The 22,122-nt window shown below is 41.9% G+C and overlaps 1 protein-coding gene across 2 annotated transcripts in view; it reads left to right on the top strand.

Moving 5' to 3' along the window:
- Nucleotides 1-22,122, top strand: part of LOC138974184 (BOS complex subunit NOMO1-like) — a 49,714-nt gene that overhangs the window by 13,549 nt on the left and 14,043 nt on the right. For both annotated transcript variants that reach the window (XM_070346891.1, XM_070346892.1), the window contains exons 10-19: nt 555-611; nt 1,083-1,282; nt 3,258-3,435; nt 4,502-4,643; nt 6,307-6,374; nt 6,683-6,749; nt 17,223-17,359; nt 18,407-18,555; nt 19,474-19,572; nt 20,434-20,538. In XM_070346891.1, coding sequence (XP_070202992.1) covers nt 555-611; nt 1,083-1,282; nt 3,258-3,435; nt 4,502-4,643; nt 6,307-6,374; nt 6,683-6,749; nt 17,223-17,359; nt 18,407-18,555; nt 19,474-19,572; nt 20,434-20,538 — 1,202 coding nt within the window. The remainder of the gene's footprint in view (nt 1-554; nt 612-1,082; nt 1,283-3,257; nt 3,436-4,501; nt 4,644-6,306; nt 6,375-6,682; nt 6,750-17,222; nt 17,360-18,406; nt 18,556-19,473; nt 19,573-20,433; nt 20,539-22,122) is intronic.

Here is a 22,122-nt window from a genome sequence, read left to right as displayed (position 1 = left end):
AAGTGACTCGATCGAGCGTTTGCTCTTCTTGTTTTATTTATTTTTTTTCCTTTCATGCCGTCGCCTTATGCACGACACCATTGCCTTATCCATGGCATCGCCTTATTCTAGGATTTTGTCAGTTTTATTTTTAAAAGTAGGGGGTGTGTGCCCTATACACGGCAGCGCCTTATAGTTCGAAAAGTACGGTAGAGCATTATGTTTTCATTTTCTATTGGCTAGATCTTGTGATGACATGTATTTTTGTTTTGGTAGTCTGGTTTTCTGAAGTTTGTATTTTATAAAAATGTATCATGTTGGAAGCTAAAGAAATGTTTTTAATAATTGTTAATTAAAATTCTGCTGGAAATTTCAATTGAAATAACAAATTCAGAAATGTATTAATCATATTCTTTATTTTTTCCCGAATCCAAAAATGTATACATCTGTTGAATTGAAAGTGTGCTCAGGAAATCTTCTCGTTTATTATTGCAATATGTTGTTGTTGTTAATGATGATGGTATGTGAATAAGATAGTTGAACCAGGAATGATCATCTTCAGTTTTCTCTTGCAGAAAAACTTTGAGGTTGCCGGTTTCTCTGTCAGTGGAAGAGTGGTTGAAAGCAATCAGGTCTGCATAACTTTTTTCTTTTATTCTTTATGGAAAGAGGTTGAAGGAAACAGAGTGTGTGCATTTGCCTGCATGTTTGTGTGTGTGTGTGTGTGTGTGTGTGTGTGTGTGTGTGTGTGTGTGTGTGTGTGTGTGTGTGTGTGTGTGTGTGTGTGTGTGTGTGTATGCACATGCATGGGTGCAACTCTGCCGGCTACACGCCCGCAGCCGGTTTTTGGTTTCATCGGCTGCCAATGTTTTTGTTCCAGGAGAGGATTTTTTGGCATTTTAAATACTAAAAAAGCTGGACTCCAACTTTTGCCGGTTTTTGGAATTTTCCAGGTTGCACCCATGCACATGTGATAGAGATAAAGTTGAAGTATCTGGGTTTTTTCTTTATTAGTTTAGCTTTGCAGTCATTGTGCACACTTTGCTAATTTGGTTTTCATGCATTTTCTTCTTTCTTGTCACTCATCATCATCACCACAATAGGGTGTGGGAATCGCCAAGGCAACTGTGCTGATTAACGGCGTGACCACCACCACCACGGACACCACGGGCACCTACCACCTGGAGAACATGAAGACCGGAACGTACACGCTGAGCGTCACCGCCGACAACATCTTCTTCCCGGAAAACACCGTCAAGATTACGCCCAACACCCCTCAGCTGCCCGACATTGTCGCCACAGAGTAAGATCTTTTGAACATTTCTACATCTTAACCATCATTGTCGCCACAGAGTAAGATCTTTTGAACATTTCTACATCTTTACTATCATTGTCGCCACAGAGTAAGATCTTTTGAACATTTCTACATCTTAACTATCATTGTCGCCACAGAGTAAGATCTTTTGAACATTTCTACATCTTAACCATCATTGTCGCCACAGAGTAAGATCTTTTGAACATTTCTACATCTTAACCATCATTGTCGCCACAGAGTAAGATCTTTTGAACATTTCTACATCTTAACTATCATTGTCGCCACAGAGTTAGATCTTTTGAACATTTCTACATCTTAACCATCATTGTCGCCACAGAGTAAGATCTTTTGAACATTTCTACATCTTAACTATCATTGTCGCCACAGAGTAAGATCTTTTGAACATTTCTACATCTTAACCATCATTGTCGCCACAGAGTAAGATCTTTTGAACATTTCTACATCTTAACTATCATTGTCGCCACAGAGTAAGATCTTTTGAACATTTCTACATCTTAACCATCATTGTCGCCACAGAGTAAGATCTTTTGAACATTTCTACATCTTAACTATCGTTTGGCGCAATGATCTAGTGGATAAGACGCCCGTCTTCCATGCGGAAGGTTGCGTGTTCAAATCCCGGCTGCGCCTGGTTGACTAAGGGTGGACATTTTTCCAATCTCCCAGGTCAACGTATGTGCCGACCTGCTAATGGGACGGACACGGGTTAACTTTATGTGCAGACCCAGAGACGGAAGCCATGTCCCACCCCCGTGTCATCACAATGGCACGTAAAAGACCTTGGTCATTCTGCCATAAGTGCAGGTGGCTGAATACACCTAAACACGCAGACACCTGGGTAGCGCGACTCCGTTGCTGCTAGCTTTCCACTGGGAGGAAGCGACCCGAATTTCCCAGCGATGGGACAATAAAGTAATGAAAATGAAAAAAATAAATAAATAAATAAAATAATGCCTTATTGCCCTTCGTGTCTATACAGGCAAGCACAAGACCAAGTGCACATGGAAAATATCCTGTAATTTATGTCATAGTTTGTAGAAACATGAAAATACCATGCAAGCATCCCCCAGCGTATGGCTGCCTAATTGGTCGGGAAAAAACGGTCATACACGTAAACACCCACTGTTGCGAAACACACGGATTACATGGGAGTTTCAGCCAATGAACAAAGAAGGAAAATCATCATTTATGATGAAAGTGCAAAGGACAGGCGAGAAACACACAACAAGCTGTTGAAGACACAAAGACAGAATTAAAGATGTTGCTCATGGCCACATTAGGGACTTTTATTCTGTTATTCTTCAGAGGAAGTTTTGACGTTAAGTTCTCATTATTGTTACAAAGTAAGCACATGTATACAGTAGAAGTAAGACAATGTCATCACTTTTTGCTTTGCAACGAGTTGGGCAAGATGTATGGCAAAAATAATCAATGTATAGTGTGACACACATAACCAAATGAGTGTTTCTATCCTCTACTGTGCTTGATTGTGCTAACACTGCTTTAGCTCAAGGAGTTGTCACACTCAGGTAGCCATATGTGACCCTCCACCACGAAATGAGTCGCATGTCACCTCGCGCGGTTCTGCGCTAGGCTTAATATAAGTCCGGGGGGACTGTGGTAAAAGTGTGAGGGTCACCTTAGTCACAGGCTTATAACTCGAAAAGTGTTCGCTCTTTTCTAAAAACGGTTTTTACCACTGGATAGTGCATAAAACACTCTTTAGGAAAATGTAAAAAAATATGAAAATCAAGCAAAGATGACATGCGACTCATTCCGTGGTGGAGGGTCACATATTTCATTTCACAGTGCACAGTGTACATTTTTCTTTCTGTTTTTTTCTTTTTTCAGAAGGGCCATGAGAATGTTTTTTACAGTCCGAAGATCTATGTTAAGACTGAGAGTAAAGAGGACAGCTAAAACTTCTTTTGTTTAATTTCAGTTTCAATGTGTGCGGCAAGGTCACCATTGATCGCATCCCGGAAAGTCTTGGAGCGGTGACCAGCCAGCGACGCATAATTTACAGTCCAGAGGGCAAGGGGTCAGAGGCCGTCTCCAAGGTCACTGATGCAGATGGCAAATTCTGTGTCAAGGTCAAACCAGGAAAATATAATTTCAATGTAAGTGATTGCTTCTGGCTTTTTTTAAAATTTTTGGCTCACGTAAGTGTAGCCTATGCGATGATAAACTTTGTCTGTCTGTGCGTGCGTGCGTGCGTGCGTGCGTGTGTGTGTGTGTGTGTGATAGAAACTTTAACATTTCCGAGTCTATGGATAAAGCTCGCATAAGAAGATTACGTCTCGGTCAAAAGTGTTTGACGTGTGTGATAGAAACTATTTGAAGACGTCACATTATGACGTAAGAGGGTTAGACGTCACGCAAAGGAATTACTGAAAGTCTCGGTCATTGTTATTGTGAGCGGGCCGAGACTACTTGGCAGATCCAGGGTCTCGCTTTCTTGCACAGTTTCACCTATGCTTACTGTGTGTGTGTGTGTGTGTGTGTGTGTGTGTGTATGTGTGACGGAGTGATTGAGTTTGTGTTACTGTTTGTCGATTTCTTACGTGAGCCTTGAAGGCTTCGCCTCTTGTTTGATTTTAAACCCAGTGATGTAAAAAAAAAAAAAATTGTCTGTAATGTCTGCTTCTTGCCTTATTCTCATTTTTTTTAATTTATGCATTACCTGTGTCAGCTGAGAACTCGGGAATCCACAAACTACTTATTAGAATTTTCTGGCTGCATGCAGAGCATTGATGTTGTTGGGTAACTGTTAACTCTTGCCTTCTTGTCCGCTAAATGACTAACCTTACAGTCTTTTTTTGTTGAGTAACTGTTAACTCTGCCTTCTTGTCCGCTAAATGACTAACCTTACAGTCTTTTTTTGTTGAGTAACTGTTAACTCTTGCCTTCTTGTCCGCTAAATGACTAACCTTGCAGTCTTTTTTTGTCATGGGTGCTAGTGAAGCAGTAGGTGATTAAAAGTTTTGTCTTGGACCTGTTGAATATTCTGCTATTTAACCTATTAACCTGGACGTGTGTTCTACTGAGATTTATACTGCACAATCTTGTTCTGTCAGCTGTGCTTTTGACAAGAGCAGCTGTTAGAATTGCCTTATTAATATTCGTTTATTTTACATATAACTGAGAAAGTGGATGGTTTGAACGTGTTGACCCTGACCTCATCAGGTGTACCTGAGTGACGGGGAGAAGGAGGCGGGGCTTCACCTGGCGCCGGGTCACAGACAGGTTGCTGTTGGCAACAAGCCCGTCATGGACGTCAACTTCTCCCAGTTCCGCGCCAAGGTGTCCGGCGCCATCTCATGCATGGGTCAGTGTCTGTCAGTGTGCTGTGCATTACAGTACACAGCAACAAAAATGTTTATACTGCTACAAAGTTGACACCAAATTTATTGTGCTAGTTTTTAACAGCAAGCTTATCTTCTTCTTCTGCGTTCATGGGCCAACACTCCCACGTACACTCGTGTTTTTGCACGAGTGGATTTTTACGTGTATGCCATTTAGGCAGCCATACGCCGCTTTCGGAGGAAGCATGCTGGGTATTTTCGTGTTTTTTTACCCACCGAACTCTGACAGTGACATGGATTACAGGATCTTTTCCGTGCGCACTTGGTCTTGTGCTTGCGTGGACACACGAAGCACTAGCAGGTCTGCACATAAGTTGACCTGGGAGATTGGAAAAATCTCCACCTTAACCCATCAGGCACGGCCGGGATTCGAACCCACGACCTTCCGCTTTGAAGGCCGGTGTCTTCCCGTCAGCAAGCTTATCAAAAGCTAGGATTGTAAACAGGACAGGAGGTTGCTCTAACTCACATGAAGAAGTGGAGGAGGGGAGAAAAGTTACTTAAGAAAGGAGGGGAGCCAAACATGCACTTTATCCTACACTAGATGAATACCCGCTTCGCCGGGTAGCCGGCTTCGCCGGAAAGAAGTACTTAGAGCCGTACGCCGGCTTCGCCCGGTCCGAACAATGGACCCACCAAGCTTAGGTCCCTCCCAGATTCGTGGAATGGGAACAGCACGAAAATGATTCAGTGGCCATAATGCCATTCCTGACCATATCGAGTCCCATCCTTGTCGACGAATGTAACCGTGTTAATCACCTTTGGAGGCGAACTCCACTCAAACAGGATTGAGCAATTTAGAGCTTATCTCTAAGCCCTTTTGAACTGTTATGGCTTCTCAAAGGAAGGCCAGTACATACAAATACACAAAAGCCGCCAGACCACATCACAAACAGAACTGAACAATCCACAGGTGTTGCCCACATAGAGACACACACACACACACACACACACACAAACACAGAGAAGCCGTATATATAGAGAGATAGATGACAGTGTATTTTTCGCGTGGCTATAAATTGATTCGACCTTTGCACTTTTACAGTGAGGATAATTTACGGGTCCAATTTACGTTCTGGACACTGCGGTGACCTTCTAAAAATAGTAACAGAACGCCGGGAATATCCGAAGATGCCCCCTCATACTATAGTGCACCATACGAAGGAAGGGAGGTAAACGCTGAAAACATGGAGAAGATAAGGAAGAGTTATGCCGTAGTTGATCCCCCCAAAAAAACCAAAATCGGTTTGCGCTGCGCGCTGAGAGCACGTATTGAAATATCTCATCGACCAAATTTTATCCGGGGTGTATCTGAATATGGACACCAAATTTGAAGCAGATCCATCGAGAACTTTGGCCGTGCATGGCGAATACACACACACACTCACAGACAGACAGACAGACAGACAGACAGACACAAGTCGTATATATATATAGATGAAAAGCTGTGTGTGTATTCTTGTTAAATGAAATCAAAGTGGCATGCTGTGTTTTTGAACCTTTAAAAGCTGTTGTAAATTTATGTATTCTGACCATTTGGAAACCTTGAACGATTGATATTGAGAAATAAGATATTCCTACAGATGAGACCAAGTTGTTGATTGCTGTCCTTGTCTGTGTTGACAGAGAAATGTGGTGAGCTTGAAGTGTCGCTGAACGCAGTGGGGCGACAAGATGCAAAGGTGCTTGCCAAGGTGAGTGTGTAATGTAATAATTCCCACAACACACGTAGGAGGTTGTTTGCTCGTGATGAGTAGTTTTAATTTGATGATTTTTCTCAGCCTGAAGAAAGTTTTCTGTACAAGAAGGTGTCAATTTTTATGACAAGTCGTTTGATCATTTCAATGCTTGTTATTTTCTCAGGTGACAGGAGACTGCATACTCTTGCACACATTTGATTGAATGGTTAATCATGCTTTTAACAACTAGTTCACTGTTGATTGGATGGTTAATCATGCTTTAACAACTAGTTCACTGTTGTTGTTGTTGTTGTTTTTAACAGGCCAAGGAGACTGGTGCGACCTCAGCCAGCTTCATTTTTGAGAATGTCCTGCCAGGAAAATACAAAGGTACAGTACTTTGACACTTCAGTCAGATGAGGTCTGAATAATCTTTAAACCATTTATCGACAGTAGAATATATGCAGAACAATGTGTATGTGTGTGTACAGTACATAGTGTGGCGACAGTAGAATATAAGCAGAACAATGTGTATGTGTGTGTACAGTACATAGTGTGGCGACAGTAGAATATAAGCAGAACAATGTGTATGTGTGTGTACAGTACATAGTGTGGCGACAGTAGAATATACGCAGAACAATGTGTATGTGTGTGTACAGTACATAGTGTGGCGACAGTAGAATATACGCAGAACAATGTGTATGTGTGTGTACAGTACATAGTGTGGCGACAGTAGAATATACGCAGAACAATGTGTATGTGTGTGTACAGTACATAGTGTGGCGACAGTAGAATATACGCAGAACAATGTGTATGTGTGTGTACAGTACATAGTGTGGCGACAGTAGAATATACGCAGAACAATGTGTATGTGTGTGTACAGTACATAGTGTGGCGACAGTAGAATATACGCAGAACAATGTGTATGTGTGTGTACAGTACATAGTGTGGCGACAGTAGAATATACGCAGAACAATGTGTATGTGTGTGTACAGTACATAGTGTGGCGACAGTAGAATATACGCAGAACAATGTGTATGTGTGTGTACAGTACATAGTGTGGCGACAGTAGAATATACGCAGAACAATGTGTATGTGTGTGTACAGTACATAGTGTGGCGACAGTGGAATATACGCAGAACAATGTGTATGTGTGTGTACAGTACATAGTGTGGCGACAGTAGAATATATGCAGAACAATGTGTATGTGTGTGTACAGTACATAGTGTGGCGACAGTAGAATATATGCAGAACAATGTGTATGTGTGTGTACAGTACATAGTGTGGCGACAGTAGAATATATGCAGAACAATGTGTATGTGTGTGTACAGTACATAGTGTGGCGACAGTAGAATATATGCAGAACAATGTGTATGTGTGTGTACAGTACATAGTGTGGCGACAGTAGAATATATGCAGAACAATGTGTATGTGTGTGTACAGTACATAGTGTGGCGACAGTAGAATATAAGCAGAACAATGTGTATGTGTGTGTACAGTACATAGTGTGGCGACAGTAGAATATAAGCAGAACAATGTGTATGTGTGTGTACAGTACATAGTGTGGCGACAGTAGAATATATACAGAACAATGTGTATGTGTGTGTACAGTACATAGTGTGGCGACAGTAGAATATACGCAGAACAATGTGTATGTGTGTGTACAGTACATAGTGTGGCGACAGTAGAATATAAGCAGAACAATGTGTATGTGTGTGTACAGTACATAGTGTGGCGACAGTAGAATATAAGCAGAACAATGTGTATGTGTGTGTACAGTACATAGTGTGGCGACAGTAGAATATACGCAGAACAATGTGTATGTGTGTGTACAGTACATAGTGTGGCGACAGTAGAATATAAGCAGAACAATGTGTATGTGTGTGTACAGTACATAGTGTGGCGACAGTAGAATATAAGCAGAACAATGTGTATGTGTGTGTACAGTACATAGTGTGGCGACAGTAGAATATACGCAGAACAATGTGTATGTGTGTGTACAGTACATAGTGTGGCGACAGTAGAATATACGCAGAACAATGTGTATGTGTGTGTACAGTACATAGTGTGGCGACAGTAGAATATAAGCAGAACAATGTGTATGTGTGTGTACAGTACATAGTGTGGCGACAGTAGAATATAAGCAGAACAATGTGTATGTGTGTGTACAGTACATAGTGTGGCGACAGTAGAATATACGCAGAACAATGTGTATGTGTGTGTACAGTACATAGTGTGGCGACAGTAGAATATACGCAGAACAATGTGTATGTGTGTGTACAGTACATAGTGTGGCGACAGTAGAATATAAGCAGAACAATGTGTTGTGTGTGTACAGTACATAGTGTGGCGACAGTAGAATATAAGCAGAACAATGTGTTGTGTGTGTACAGTACATAGTGTGGCGACAGTAGAATATACGCAGAACAATGTGTATGTGTGTGTACAGTACATAGTGTGGCGACAGTAGAATATAAGCAGAACAATGTGTTGTGTGTGTACAGTACATAGTGTGGCGACAGTAGAATATATGCAGAACAATGTGTATGTGTGTGTACAGTACATAGTGTGGCGACAGTAGAATATAAGCAGAACAATGTGTTGTGTGTGTACAGTACATAGTGTGGCGACAGTAGAATATAAGCAGAACAATGTGTTGTGTGTGTACAGTACATAGTGTGGCGACAGTAGAATATAAGCAGAACAATGTGTTGTGTGTGTACAGTACATAGTGTGGCGACAGTAGAATATAAGCAGAACAATGTGTTGTGTGTGTACAGTACATAGTGTGGCGACAGTAGAATATAAGCAGAACAATGTGTTGTGTGTGTACAGTACATAGTGTGGCGACAGTAGAATATAAGCAGAACAATGTGTTGTGTGTGTACAGTACATAGTGTGGCGACAGTAGAATATAAGCAGAACAATGTGTTGTGTGTGTACAGTACATAGTGTGGCGACAGTAGAATATAAGCAGAACAATGTGTTGTGTGTGTACAGTACATAGTGTTGGTACAGTAGAATATAAGCAGAACAATGTGTATGCGTGTGTACAGTACATAGTGTTGGCGACAGTAGAATATAAGCAGAACAATGTGTATGTGTGTGTACGGTACATTGTGTGGCGACAGTAGAATATACGCAGAACAATGTGTATGTGTGTGTACAGTACATAGTGTGGCGACAGTAGAATATAAGCAGAACAATGTGTTTGCGTGTGTACGGTACATAGTGTGGCGACAGTAGAATATAAGCAGAACAATGTGTTTGCGTGTGTACGGTACATAGTGTGGCGACAGTAGAATATACGCAGAACAATGTGTATGTGTGTGTACGGTACATTGTGTGGCGACAGTAGAATATACGCAGAACAATGTGTATGTGTGTGTACAGTACATAGTGTTGGTACAGTAGAATATATGCAGAACAATGTGTTTGCGTGTGTACAGTACATAGTGTGGCGACAGTAGAATATACGCAGAACAATGTGTATGTTTGTGTACAGTACATAGTGTGGCGACAGTAGAATATACGCAGAACAATGTGTATGTTTGTGTACAGTACATAGTGTGGCGACAGTAGAATATACGCAGAACAATGTGTATGTGTGTGTACGGTACATAGTGTGGCGACAGTAGAATATATGCAGAACAATGTGTTTGCGTGTGTACAGTACATAGTGTGGCGACAGTAGAATATACGCAGAACAATGTGTATGTTTGTGTACAGTACATAGTGTGGCGACAGTAGAATATATGCAGAACAATGTGTATGTGTGTGTACAGTACATAGTGTGGCGACAGTAGAATATACGCAGAACAATGTGTATGTGTGTGTACAGTACATAGTGTGGCGACAGTGGAATATACGCAGAACAATGTGTATGTGTGTGTACAGTACATAGTGTGGCGACAGTAGAATATAAGCAGAACAATGTGTATGTGTGTGTACAGTACATTGTGTGGCGACAGTAGAATATATACAGAACAATGTGTATGTGTGTGTACAGTACATAGTGTGGCGACAGTAGAATATATGCAGAACAATGTGTATGTGTGTGTACAGTACATAGTGTGGCGACAGTAGAATATAAGCAGAACAATGTGTATGTGTGTGTACAGTACATAGTGTGGCGACAGTAGAATATAAGCAGAACAATGTGTATGTGTGTGTACAGTACATAGTGTGGCGACAGTGGAATATAAGCAGAACAATGTGTATGTGTGTGTACAGTACATAGTGTTGGTACAGTAGAATATATGCAGAACAATGTGTATGTGTGTGTACGGTACATAGTGTGGCGACAGTAGAATATATGCAGAACAATGTGTTTGCGTGTGTACGGTACATAGTGTGGCGACAGTAGAATATATGCAGAACAATGTGTATGCGTGTGTACGGTACATAGTGTTGGTACAGTAGAATATATGCAGAACAATGTGTATGCGTGTGTACGGTACATAGTGTTGGTACAGTAGAATATATGCAGAACAATGTGTATGTGTGTGTACAGTACATAGTGTGGCGACAGTAGAATATATGCAGAACAATGTGTATGTGTGTGTACAGTACATAGTGTGGCGACAGTAGAATATATGCAGAACAATGTGTATGTGTGTGTACAGTACATAGTGTGGCGACAGTAGAATATATGCAGAACAATGTGTATGTGTGTGTACAGTACATAGTGTGGCGACAGTAGAATATATGCAGAACAATGTGTATGTGTGTGTACAGTACATAGTGTGGCGACAGTAGAATATATGCAGAACAATGTGTATGTGTGTGTACAGTACATAGTGTGGCGACAGTAGAATATATGCAGAACAATGTGTATGTGTGTGTACAGTACATAGTGTGGCGACAGTAGAATATATGCAGAACAATGTGTATGCGTGTGTACGGTACATAGTGTTGGTACAGTGGAATATATGCAGAACAATGTGTTTGCGTGTGTACGGTACATAGTGTTGGTACAGTGGAATATATGCAGAACAATGTGTTTGCGTGTGTACGGTACATAGTGTTGGTACAGTGGAATATATGCAGAACAATGTGTATGTGTGTGTACAGTACATAGTGTGGCGACAGTAGAATATATGCAGAACAATGTGTATGTGTGTGTACAGTACATAGTGTGGCGACAGTAGAATATATGCAGAACAATGTGTATGTGTGTGTACAGTACATAGTGTGGCGACAGTAGAATATATGCAGAACAATGTGTTTGCATGTGTACGGTACATAGTGTGGCGACAGTAGAATATATGCAGAACAATGTGTTTGCGTGTGTACGGTACATAGTGTTGGTACAGTGGAATATATGCAGAACAATGTGTTTGCGTGTGTACGGTACATAGTGTTGGTACAGTGGAATATATGCAGAACAATGTGTTTGCGTGTGTACGGTACATAGTGTTGGTACAGTAGAATATATGCAGAACAATGTGTATGTGTGTGTACAGTACATAGTGTTGGTACAGTAGAATATATGCAGAACAATGTGTATGTGTGTGTACAGTACATAGTGTTGGTACAGTAGAATATATGCAGAACAATGTGTATGTGTGTGTACAGTACATAGTGTTGGTACAGTAGAATATATGCAGAACAATGTGTATGTGTGTGTACAGTACATAGTGTGGCGACAGTAGAATATATGCAGAACAATGTGTATGTGTGTGTACAGTACATAGTGTTGGTACAGTAGAATATATGCAGAACAATGTGTATGTGTGTGTACAGTACATAGTGTTGGTACAGTAGAATATATGCAGAACAATGTGTATGTGTGTGTACAGTACATAGTGTTGGTACAGTAGAATATATGCAGAACAATGTGTATGTGTGTGTACAGTACATAGTGTTGGTACAGTAGAATATATGCAGAACAATGTGTATGTGTGTGTGTACAGTACATAGTGTTGGTACAGTAGAATATATGCAGAACAATGTGTATGTGTGTGTACAGTACATAGTGTGGCGACAGTAGAATATATGCAGAACAATGTGTATGTGTGTGTACAGTACATAGTGTTGGTACAGTAGAATATATGCAGAACAATGTGTATGTGTGTGTACAGTACATAGTGTGGCGACAGTAGAATATATGCAGAACAATGTGTATGCGTGTGTACGGTACATAGTGTTGGTACAGTAGAATATATGCAGAACAATGTGTATGTGTGTGTACAGTACATAGTGTGGCGACAGTAGAATATATGCAGAACAATGTGTATGTGTGTGTACAGTACATAGTGTTGGTACAGTAGAATATATGCAGAACAATGTGTATGTGTGTGTACAGTACATAGTGTGGCGACAGTAGAATATATGCAGAACAATGTGTATGTGTGTGTACAGTACATAGTGTTGGTACAGTAGAATATATGCAGAACAATGTGTATGTGTGTGTACAGTACATAGTGTGGCGACAGTAGAATATATGCAGAACAATGTGTATGTGTGTGTACAGTACATAGTGTGGCGACAGTAGAATATATGCAGAACAATGTGTATGTGTGTGTACAGTACATAGTGTGGCGACAGTAGAATATATGCAGAACAATGTGTATGTGTGTGTACAGTACATAGTGTGGCGACAGTAGAATATATGCAGAACAATGTGTATGTGTGTGTACAGTACATAGTGTGGCGACAGTAGAATATATGCAGAACAATGTGTATGTGTGTGTACAGTACATAGTGTGGCGACAGTAGAATATATGCAGAACAATGTGTATGTGTGTGTACAGTACATAGTGTTGGTACAGTAGAATATATGCAGAACAATGTGTATGTGTGTGTACAGTACATAGTGTGGCGACAGTAGAATATATGCAGAACAATGTGTATGTGTGTGTACAGTACATAGTGTTGGTACAGTAGAATATATGCAGAACAATGTGTATGTGTGTGTACAGTACATAGTGTGGCGACAGTAGAATATATGCAGAACAATGTGTATGTGTGTGTACGGTACATAGTGTTGGTACAGTAGAATATATGCAGAACAATGTGTATGTGTGTGTACAGTACATAGTGTGGCGACAGTAGAATATATGCAGAACAATGTGTATGTGTGTGTACAGTACATAGTGTTGGTACAGTAGAATATATGCAGAACAATGTGTATGTGTGTGTACAGTACATAGTGTGGCGACAGTAGAATATATGCAGAACAATGTGTATGTGTGTGTACAGTACATAGTGTTGGTACAGTAGAATATATGCAGAACAATGTGTATGTGTGTGTACAGTACATAGTGTGGCGACAGTAGAATATATGCAGAACAATGTGTATGTGTGTGTACAGTACATAGTGTTGGTACAGTAGAATATATGCAGAACAATGTGTATGTGTGTGTACAGTACATAGTGTGGCGACAGTAGAATATATGCAGAACAATGTGTATGTGTGTGTACAGTACATAGTGTTGGTACAGTAGAATATATGCAGAACAATGTGTATGTGTGTGTACAGTACATAGTGTGGCGACAGTAGAATATACGCAGAACAATGTGTATGTGTGTGTACAGTACATAGTGTGGCGACAGTAGAATATAAGCAGAACAATGTGTATGTGTGTGTACGGTACATAGTGTGGCGACAGTAGAATATAAGCAGAACAATGTGTATGTGTGTGTACGGTACATAGTGTGGCGACAGTAGAATATAAGCAGAACAATGTGTATGTGTGTGTACGGTACATAGTGTGGCGACAGTAGAATATAAGCAGAACAATGTGTATGTGTGTGTACAGTACATAGTGTGGCGACAGTAGAATATAAGCAGAACAATGTGTATGTGTGTGTACGGTACATAGTGTGGCGACAGTAGAATATAAGCAGAACAATGTGTATGTGTGTGTACAGTACATAGTGTGGCGACAGTAGAATATAAGCAGAACAATGTGTATGTGTGTGTACGGTACATAGTGTGGCGACAGTAGAATATAAGCAGAACAATGTGTATGTGTGTGTACAGTACATAGTGTGGCGACAGTAGAATATAAGCAGAACAATGTGTATGTGTGTGTACAGTACATAGTGTGGCGACAGTAGAATATAAGCAGAACAATGTGTATGTGTGTGTACAGTACATAGTGTGGCGACAGTAGAATATAAGCAGAACAATGTGTATGTGTGTGTACGGTACATAGTGTGGCGACAGTAGAATATAAGCAGAACAATGTGTATGTGTGTGTACAGTACATAGTGTTGGTACAGTGGAATATATACAGAACAATGTGTATGTGTGTGTACAGTACATAGTGTGGCGACAGTAGAATATAAGCAGAACAATGTGTATGTGTGTGTACAGTACATAGTGTGGCGACAGTGGAATATAAGCAGAACAATGTGTATGTGTGTGTACAGTACATAGTGTGGCGACAGTAGAATATAAGCAGAACAATGTGTATGTGTGTGTACAGTACATAGTGTGGCGACAGTAGAATATAAGCAGAACAATGTGTATGTGTGTGTACGGTACATAGTGTGGCGACAGTAGAATATAAGCAGAACAATGTGTATGTGTGTGTACGGTACATAGTGTTGGTACAGTGGAATATATACAGAACAATGTGTATGTGTGTGTACAGTACATAGTGTGGCGACAGTAGAATATAAGCAGAACAATGTGTATGTGTGTGTACAGTACATAGTGTGGCGACAGTAGAATATAAGCAGAACAATGTGTATGTGTGTGTACAGTACATAGTGTGGCGACAGTAGAATATAAGCAGAACAATGTGTATGTGTGTGTACAGTACATAGTGTGGCGACAGTAGAATATAAGCAGAACAATGTGTATGTGTGTGTACGGTACATAGTGTGGCGACAGTAGAATATAAGCAGAACAATGTGTATGTGTGTGTACAGTACATAGTGTGGCGACAGTAGAATATAAGCAGAACAATGTGTATGTGTGTGTACGGTACATAGTGTGGCGACAGTAGAATATAAGCAGAACAATGTGTATGTGTGTGTACGGTACATAGTGTTGGTACAGTGGAATATACGCAGAACAATGTGTATGTGTGTGTACGGTACATAGTGTGGCGACAGTGGAACCCCCCTTTTAGGACCTCCAAAAATCAGAGAAAATGAAGTCTTAACAAGGAGGGAGTCTTAAAATGGGGGTACAGTTACAGAGGTTATGAACAGAAAGTCTGAAAAAGCATGGTCTTAAAAGGGGAGGGGGGTCCACTGTGTTTAGTTGTTTGTGTGTGCTGTGGTTTTGCAAGTGCCACAATTCAATACTCTAATTCACACTGTGATTCTGAGACTAGTATTAATTACAAAAACAAGAGGCGAAGCCTTCAAGGCTCACGTAAGAAATCGACAAACAGTAACACAAACTCAATCACTCCATCACACATACACACACACAGTAAGCATAGGTGACACGGTGCAAGAGTGCGAGACACTAGATTTAGATCTGTCTGTCTGTAGCCTACTTACGGGGACACGACTGCCAGATGGACAGATCGACACTGCGCTTTCGACAGCGCTTCCTCGCGCAGACACTGGAAACACGCTGTGCAGATTAACCTGTAGGAAATCTCCTTTGGTATCTTCCTTATCTATTTTTCTGGAGCTACGAAACCGAACAATGTGAAATCGTCTTCTCCAAATCGGCGAACTGCAGCTCGGTGATAACTGTATCTATACCACAATCCTTCACGCGATCTGACCTAACCTTGACCCCTGACCTGGTCTACATACCACACACGACACAAACCAGTCACCTGTTTTTACCCCCCCAAAACCCCCCACCACCCCTTTTCTTTGGATACACACTTTAACTACATACGTGCCGACGAAATGTTGATCATTGCTTCAATACTTTGAAGCTGTTGCTTGAATAATAACCAGGTAAAATTAGTATTTCGGTGTTCAGTCAAATGTTGAAGTTTCTACCTCAGACATACATACATACATACATACATACATACATACATACATACATACATACATACGCATGCACGCACGCACGCACGCACAGACAGACAAAAGTTAGCATCGCATAGGCGACACTTACGTGAGCCAATATGTCGCGTAAGGCGAAAATACAACATTTAGTCAAGCTCAGTCGAACTCACAGAATGAAACTGAATGCACTGCATTTTTTCCGCAAGACCGTATACTCGTAGCATCATCTGTCCACCGCTTGTTCTGAGCGTGTTTTTAATCCAAACAGATCATATCTATAAGTTTTTTGAATCAGGAACCGACAAGGAATAAGATGAAATTGTTTTTAAATCGATTTCGGAAATTTAATTTTAATCATCATTTTTATATTTTTAATTTTCAAAGCTTGCTTTTAATCCGAATATAACATATTTATATGTTTTTGGAATCAGCAAATAATGACAAATCAGATGAAATTGTTTTTGGATGGTTTTATAAAAAAATAGTTTTAATTACAATTTTCAGATTTTTAATTACCAAAATTATCAATTAATTTGTATGCCTCTAAGCTGAAATGCAATACCAAAGTCCGGCCTTCGTCGAAGATTGCTTGGCCAAAATTTCAATCAATTTTATTAAAAAATGAGGATGTGACAGTGCCGCCTCAACTTTTACAAAAAGCCGGATATGACGTCATTAAAGACATTTATCGAAAAAATGAAGAAAACGTCTGGGGATATCATGCCCAGGAACTCTCATGTAAAATTTCACAAAGATCGGTCCAGTAGTTTCTCTGAATCGCTCTACACACACACAGAGACACACATACACCACGACCCTAGTTTCGATTCCCCCTCTATGTTAAAACATTTAGTCAAAACTTGACTAAATGTAAAAAGTGTGTAAAATGCTACTGTGCATGTAATGAGTGTGGGTGTGTGTGTGCAGCCACCATTGTGCAGGACTCGTGGTGCTGGAAGAGTAAGACTGTGGACCTGGAGGTGGGGGAGGGGGACGTGACCGGCGTGTCCTTCACACACAACGGATACATCCTCAAGTGTTCCATCTCTCACCCCATCACTCTGGTGAGTAAGGGTCAAATAAAGAGGGGGGGGGGGAGGGTGGGAGTGGGGGGGCTTTGGGGGAGGCCAAGTGGATGGTAACTGGCTTCAATTTTCATGGAATCCAGAGTATATCTGTTTTGTGCGTGTAGAGGCTATATCTACTTGAGTCTCTCTCTCTCTCTCTCTCTCTCTCTCTCTCTCTCTCTCTCTCTCTCTCTCTCTCTCTCTCTCTCTCTCTCTCTCTCTCTCTCTCTCTCTCTCTCTCTCTCTCTCTCTCTCTCTCTCTCTCTCTCTCTGGTGATTTGAGCACACATTAATGATGTTACATTTTGTGATGGTTGAATTATAGTGCCGTTTATTTGATAATTTGTCTTGCTACTGGTCTCTTCTCCCTTCTCTTCTTTACACCCCCGGTATAGGGGTGTGTATAGGTTTCGGTCGATGTGTTTGTTTGTGTGTTTGTGTTCGCATATAGATCTCAAGAATGAACGGACCGATCGTCACCAAACTTGGTGAACAGGTTCTATACATTCCTGAGACGGTCCTTACAAAAATTGGGACCAGTCAAACACACGGTTAGGGAGTTATTGCTGGATTAAGATTCTACAAGGACTTATAGAGGCACATCTTAATGGTCAATAATAATAATAATAATAATAATAAGAACATTTATATAGCGCTAAATCAAAAACTTTCGTTAAAAAGGCTTGCTCTAAGCGCTTGACATCTAAACTAAAACGTCATTCACACTCTTTACAATGATGTACAAGAACTTCATGTCACACTCTTTCATTCAGTATAGCACCATTCACACAGTTGTTATGTCAAAGGGAAATAACCATTCTCACTCAGTCACTGCCACCAACTGAGAAGGTTATTTCCCTTTGACGGGGGTGTTTTTCCTACCTCGGAGGAATTTCTTGTTTCTTTTGTTTTCTCTGTCTCTCCTCTGTCTTTGTCTGCTTTCTTTAATTCTGACATTTTTATTTCTGTGTGTATACACATTCATCTTGTCAATAATAACATGAATAACATTTACAATCATAATGAAATGTGTGTTGTGTTCAGAACTTTGCCCATGAGAAGAAGTCGGGCACCGTGGGGTCCTTCCAACTGAACAAGGGAACAAACCGGTTCTGTCTGGCTCAGGCCGGTGTCTACCAGCTCACACCGGATTCCTGCCACAAGTTTGAACAAGAGGTCTACTCCTACGACACGTGAGTCAACTATGTTTGATGATAGAGGGCACATTTTGCAGTAAATGTTGATGTTGTGTACAAATTTGAAGGCCAATGGATAGATTCTGTCTGGTGAACGTGATAAACAATGCCCTTACGTTGAAAGTGGAGGGTTCTTTTTGTTTCCTGGGTTTTTTTCTCAGCAACTTCCACATTCGAGTGATTGACAAATTCTGTATTTGCCTTAGAAGTAGGAGCTATTTTTGTTTAGTGTTCACACATGAAAACGGGCGGGGATATAGCTCAGTTGGTAGCGCGCTGGATTTGTATTCAGTTGGCCGCTGTCAGCGTGAGTTCGATCCCAGGTTCGGCGGAAATTTATTTCACAGTCAACTTTGTGTGCAGACTCTCCTCGGTGTCCGAACCTCCCCCCGTGTACACTACATTGGGTGTGCACGTTAAAGATCCCACGATTGACAAAAGGGTCTTTCCTGGCAAAACGGGGGGGTCTTAAAACGGGGGGGTCTTAAAACGGGGGGTCTTAAAACGGGGGGGTCTTAAAACGGGGGGGTCTTAAAACAAGGGGGTCTTAAAACGGGGGGGGTCTTAAAACGGGGGGGTCTTAAACGGGGGGGGGGGGGGTCTTAAATGGGGGGGTCTTAAAACAGGGGGGTCTTAAAACGGGGGGGGGGGGGGGGGGGGTGTGTGTTAAAACGGGGGGGGGGGGGGGGGCTTAAAACGGGGGGTCTTAAAACGGGGGGGGGGGGGGTCTTAAAACGGGGGGTCTTAAAACAGGGGGTCTTAAAACGGGGGGTCTTAAAATGGGGGGGTCTTAAAACGGGGAGGTCTTAAAACGGGGGGGTCTTAAAACGGGGGTTCCACTGTACCATTGATGCTGTCAGATGCTCTCAGCTTGTTGACAGTGTCAAGTGTCTGTGTGTGTGTGTGATACGACAGGGCGAACCCAGTGGCCTTGACCCTGACAGCCATTCAGCACATCGCTACAGGCACCGTCAAGACAGAGGAGAAAGTGGCTGACATCACGGTTACAATCAAGTGAGTGTGTGATGATGATGATGATGATGATGATGATGATGATGATGATGATGATGATGATGATGATGATGACTCGTAAGTGTTTGAGATAGATCAAGAACAATAAGAAAAAGAATTTAATCCGCCATATAGCATAAAAGCCATTGGTATTTGTCCTGTCATGGAAACAATCACACATCCATACACTCCTTGCATATGATACAATTAGACTATGACAGGGTTTTTAATGTTGAAAAGGCTAACAACAACAACAACAACCACCAACAACAGCAACAAGTAAAAGTCATCACCGAAGTACAGATAGTTCTTTGTGTTTGTGTGTGGCGGGAATATAGCTCAGTTGGTAGAGCGCTGGATTTGTATTCAGTTGGCCGCTGTCAGCGTGAGTTCGATCCCAGGTTCGGCGGAAATTTATTTCACAGAGTCAACTTTGTGTGCAGACTCTCTTCGGTGTCCGAACCTCCCCCCGTGTACACTACATTGGGTGTGCACGTTAAAGATCCCACGATTGACAAAAGGGTCTTTCCTGGCAAAATTGCTTAGGCACAGTTAATAATTGTCTACCTATACCCGTGTGACTTGGAATAATAGGCCGTGAAAGGTAAATATGCGCCGAAATGGCTGCAATCTACTGGCCGTATAAAATTTCATCTCACACGGCATCACTGCAGAGCGCCTAGAACTGTACCCTCGGAATATGCGCGATATAAGACTCATTGATTGATTGATTGATTGTTTACATTTGTGTATATCTGTGTCTCTTCTCTTTGTGTGTCAGGTGCTTTTGTTCCGCAGTGAATACGTGGGATTTTAAACCTGTTTCAGATGTTTTACAAACTATTTTGTGATTGGTGTGTGCAGGTCATCAGTGGAAGATACGGCCACTGTGATTGGTCCACTGTCGCTCAGTTCAGGGGGCGCCAAGGACAAGGGACCCTTCACCTACACCTTCTCCCACTGGGCAAAGTAAGGACGTCACATGCCTTGTGTGTCAGTACAGTCAGGCCTGTTTGTAACTCCCACTGGGCAAAGTAAGGACCCTGTGGAATGTCACATGCCTTGTGTGTCAGTACAGTCAGGCCTGTTTGTAACTCCCACTGGGCAAAGTAAGGACCCTGTGGAATGTCACATGCCTTGTTTGTCAGTACAGTCAGGCCTGTTTGTAACTCCCACTGGGCAAAGTAAGGACCCTGTGGAATGTCACATGCCTTGTTTGTCAGTACAGTCAGGCCTGTTTGTAACTCCCACTGGGCAAAGTAAGGACCCTGTGGAATGTCACATGCCTTGTTTGTCAGTACAGTCAGGCCTGTTTGTAACTCCCACTGGGCAAAGTAAGGACCCTGTGGAATGTCACATGCCTTGTTTGTCAGTACAGTCAGGCCTGTTTGTAACTCCCACTGGGCAAAGTAAGGACCCTGTGGAATGTCACATGCCTTGTTTGTCAGTACAGTCAGGCCTGTTTGTAACTCCCACTGGGCAAAGTAAGGACCCTGTGGAATGTCACATGCCTTGTGTGTCAGTACAGTCAGGCCTGTTTGTAACTCCCACTGGGCAAAGTAAGGACGTCACATGCCTTGTGTGTCAGTACAGTCAGGCCTGTTTGTAACTCCCACTGGGCAAAGTAAGGACCCTGTGGAATGTCACATGCCTTGTTTGTCAGTACAGTCAGGCCTGTTTGTAACTCCCACTGGGCAAAGTAAGGACCCTGTGGAATGTCACATGCCTTGTTTGTCAGTACAGTCAGGCCTGTTTGTAACTCCCACTGGGCAAAGTAAGGACCCTGTGGAATGTCACATGCCTTGTTTGTCAGTACAGTCAGGCCTGTTTGTAACTCCCACTGGGCAAAGTAAGGACCCTGTGGAATGTCACATGCCTTGTTTGTCAGTACAGTCAGGCCTGTTTGTAACTCCCACTGGGCAAAGTAAGGACCCTGTGGAATGTCACATGCCTTGTTTGTCAGTACAGTCAGGCCTGTTTGTAACTCCCACTGGGCAAAGTAAGGACCCTGTGGAATGTCACATGCCTTGTTTGTCAGTACAGTCAGGCCTGTTTGTAACTCCCACTGGGCAAAGTAAGGACCCTGTGGAATGTCACATGCCTTGTTTGTCAGTACAGTCAGGCCTGTTTGTAACTCCCACTGGGCAAAGTAAGGACCCTGTGGAATGTCACATGCCTTGTTTGTCAGTACAGTCAGGCCTGTTTGTAACTCCCACTGGGCAAAGTAAGGACCCTGTGGAATGTCACATGCCTTGTTTGTCAGTACAGTCAGGCCTGTTTGTAACTCCCACTGGGCAAAGTAAGGACCCTGTGGAATGTCACATGCCTTGTTTGTCAGTACAGTCAGGCCTGTTTGTAACTCCCACTGGGCAAAGTAAGGACCCTGTGGAATGTCGCATGCCTTGTTTGTCAGTACAGTCAGGCCTGTTTGTAACTCCCACTGGGCAAAGTAAGGACCCTGTGGAATGTCACATGCCTTGTTTGTCAGTACAGTCAGGCCTGTTTGTAACGGCCACCAAAGTACATGACCAAAAATGGTCATTATAGAAGTTG

This window comes from Littorina saxatilis, linkage group LG8 (assembly GCF_037325665.1).
Source record: "Littorina saxatilis isolate snail1 linkage group LG8, US_GU_Lsax_2.0, whole genome shotgun sequence".
In the NCBI taxonomy this organism is placed as follows: Eukaryota; Metazoa; Mollusca; class Gastropoda; order Littorinimorpha; family Littorinidae; genus Littorina; species Littorina saxatilis.
Note: the sequence above shows the minus strand (reverse complement) of the source record. Positions and strands in the feature narration are given on the sequence as shown.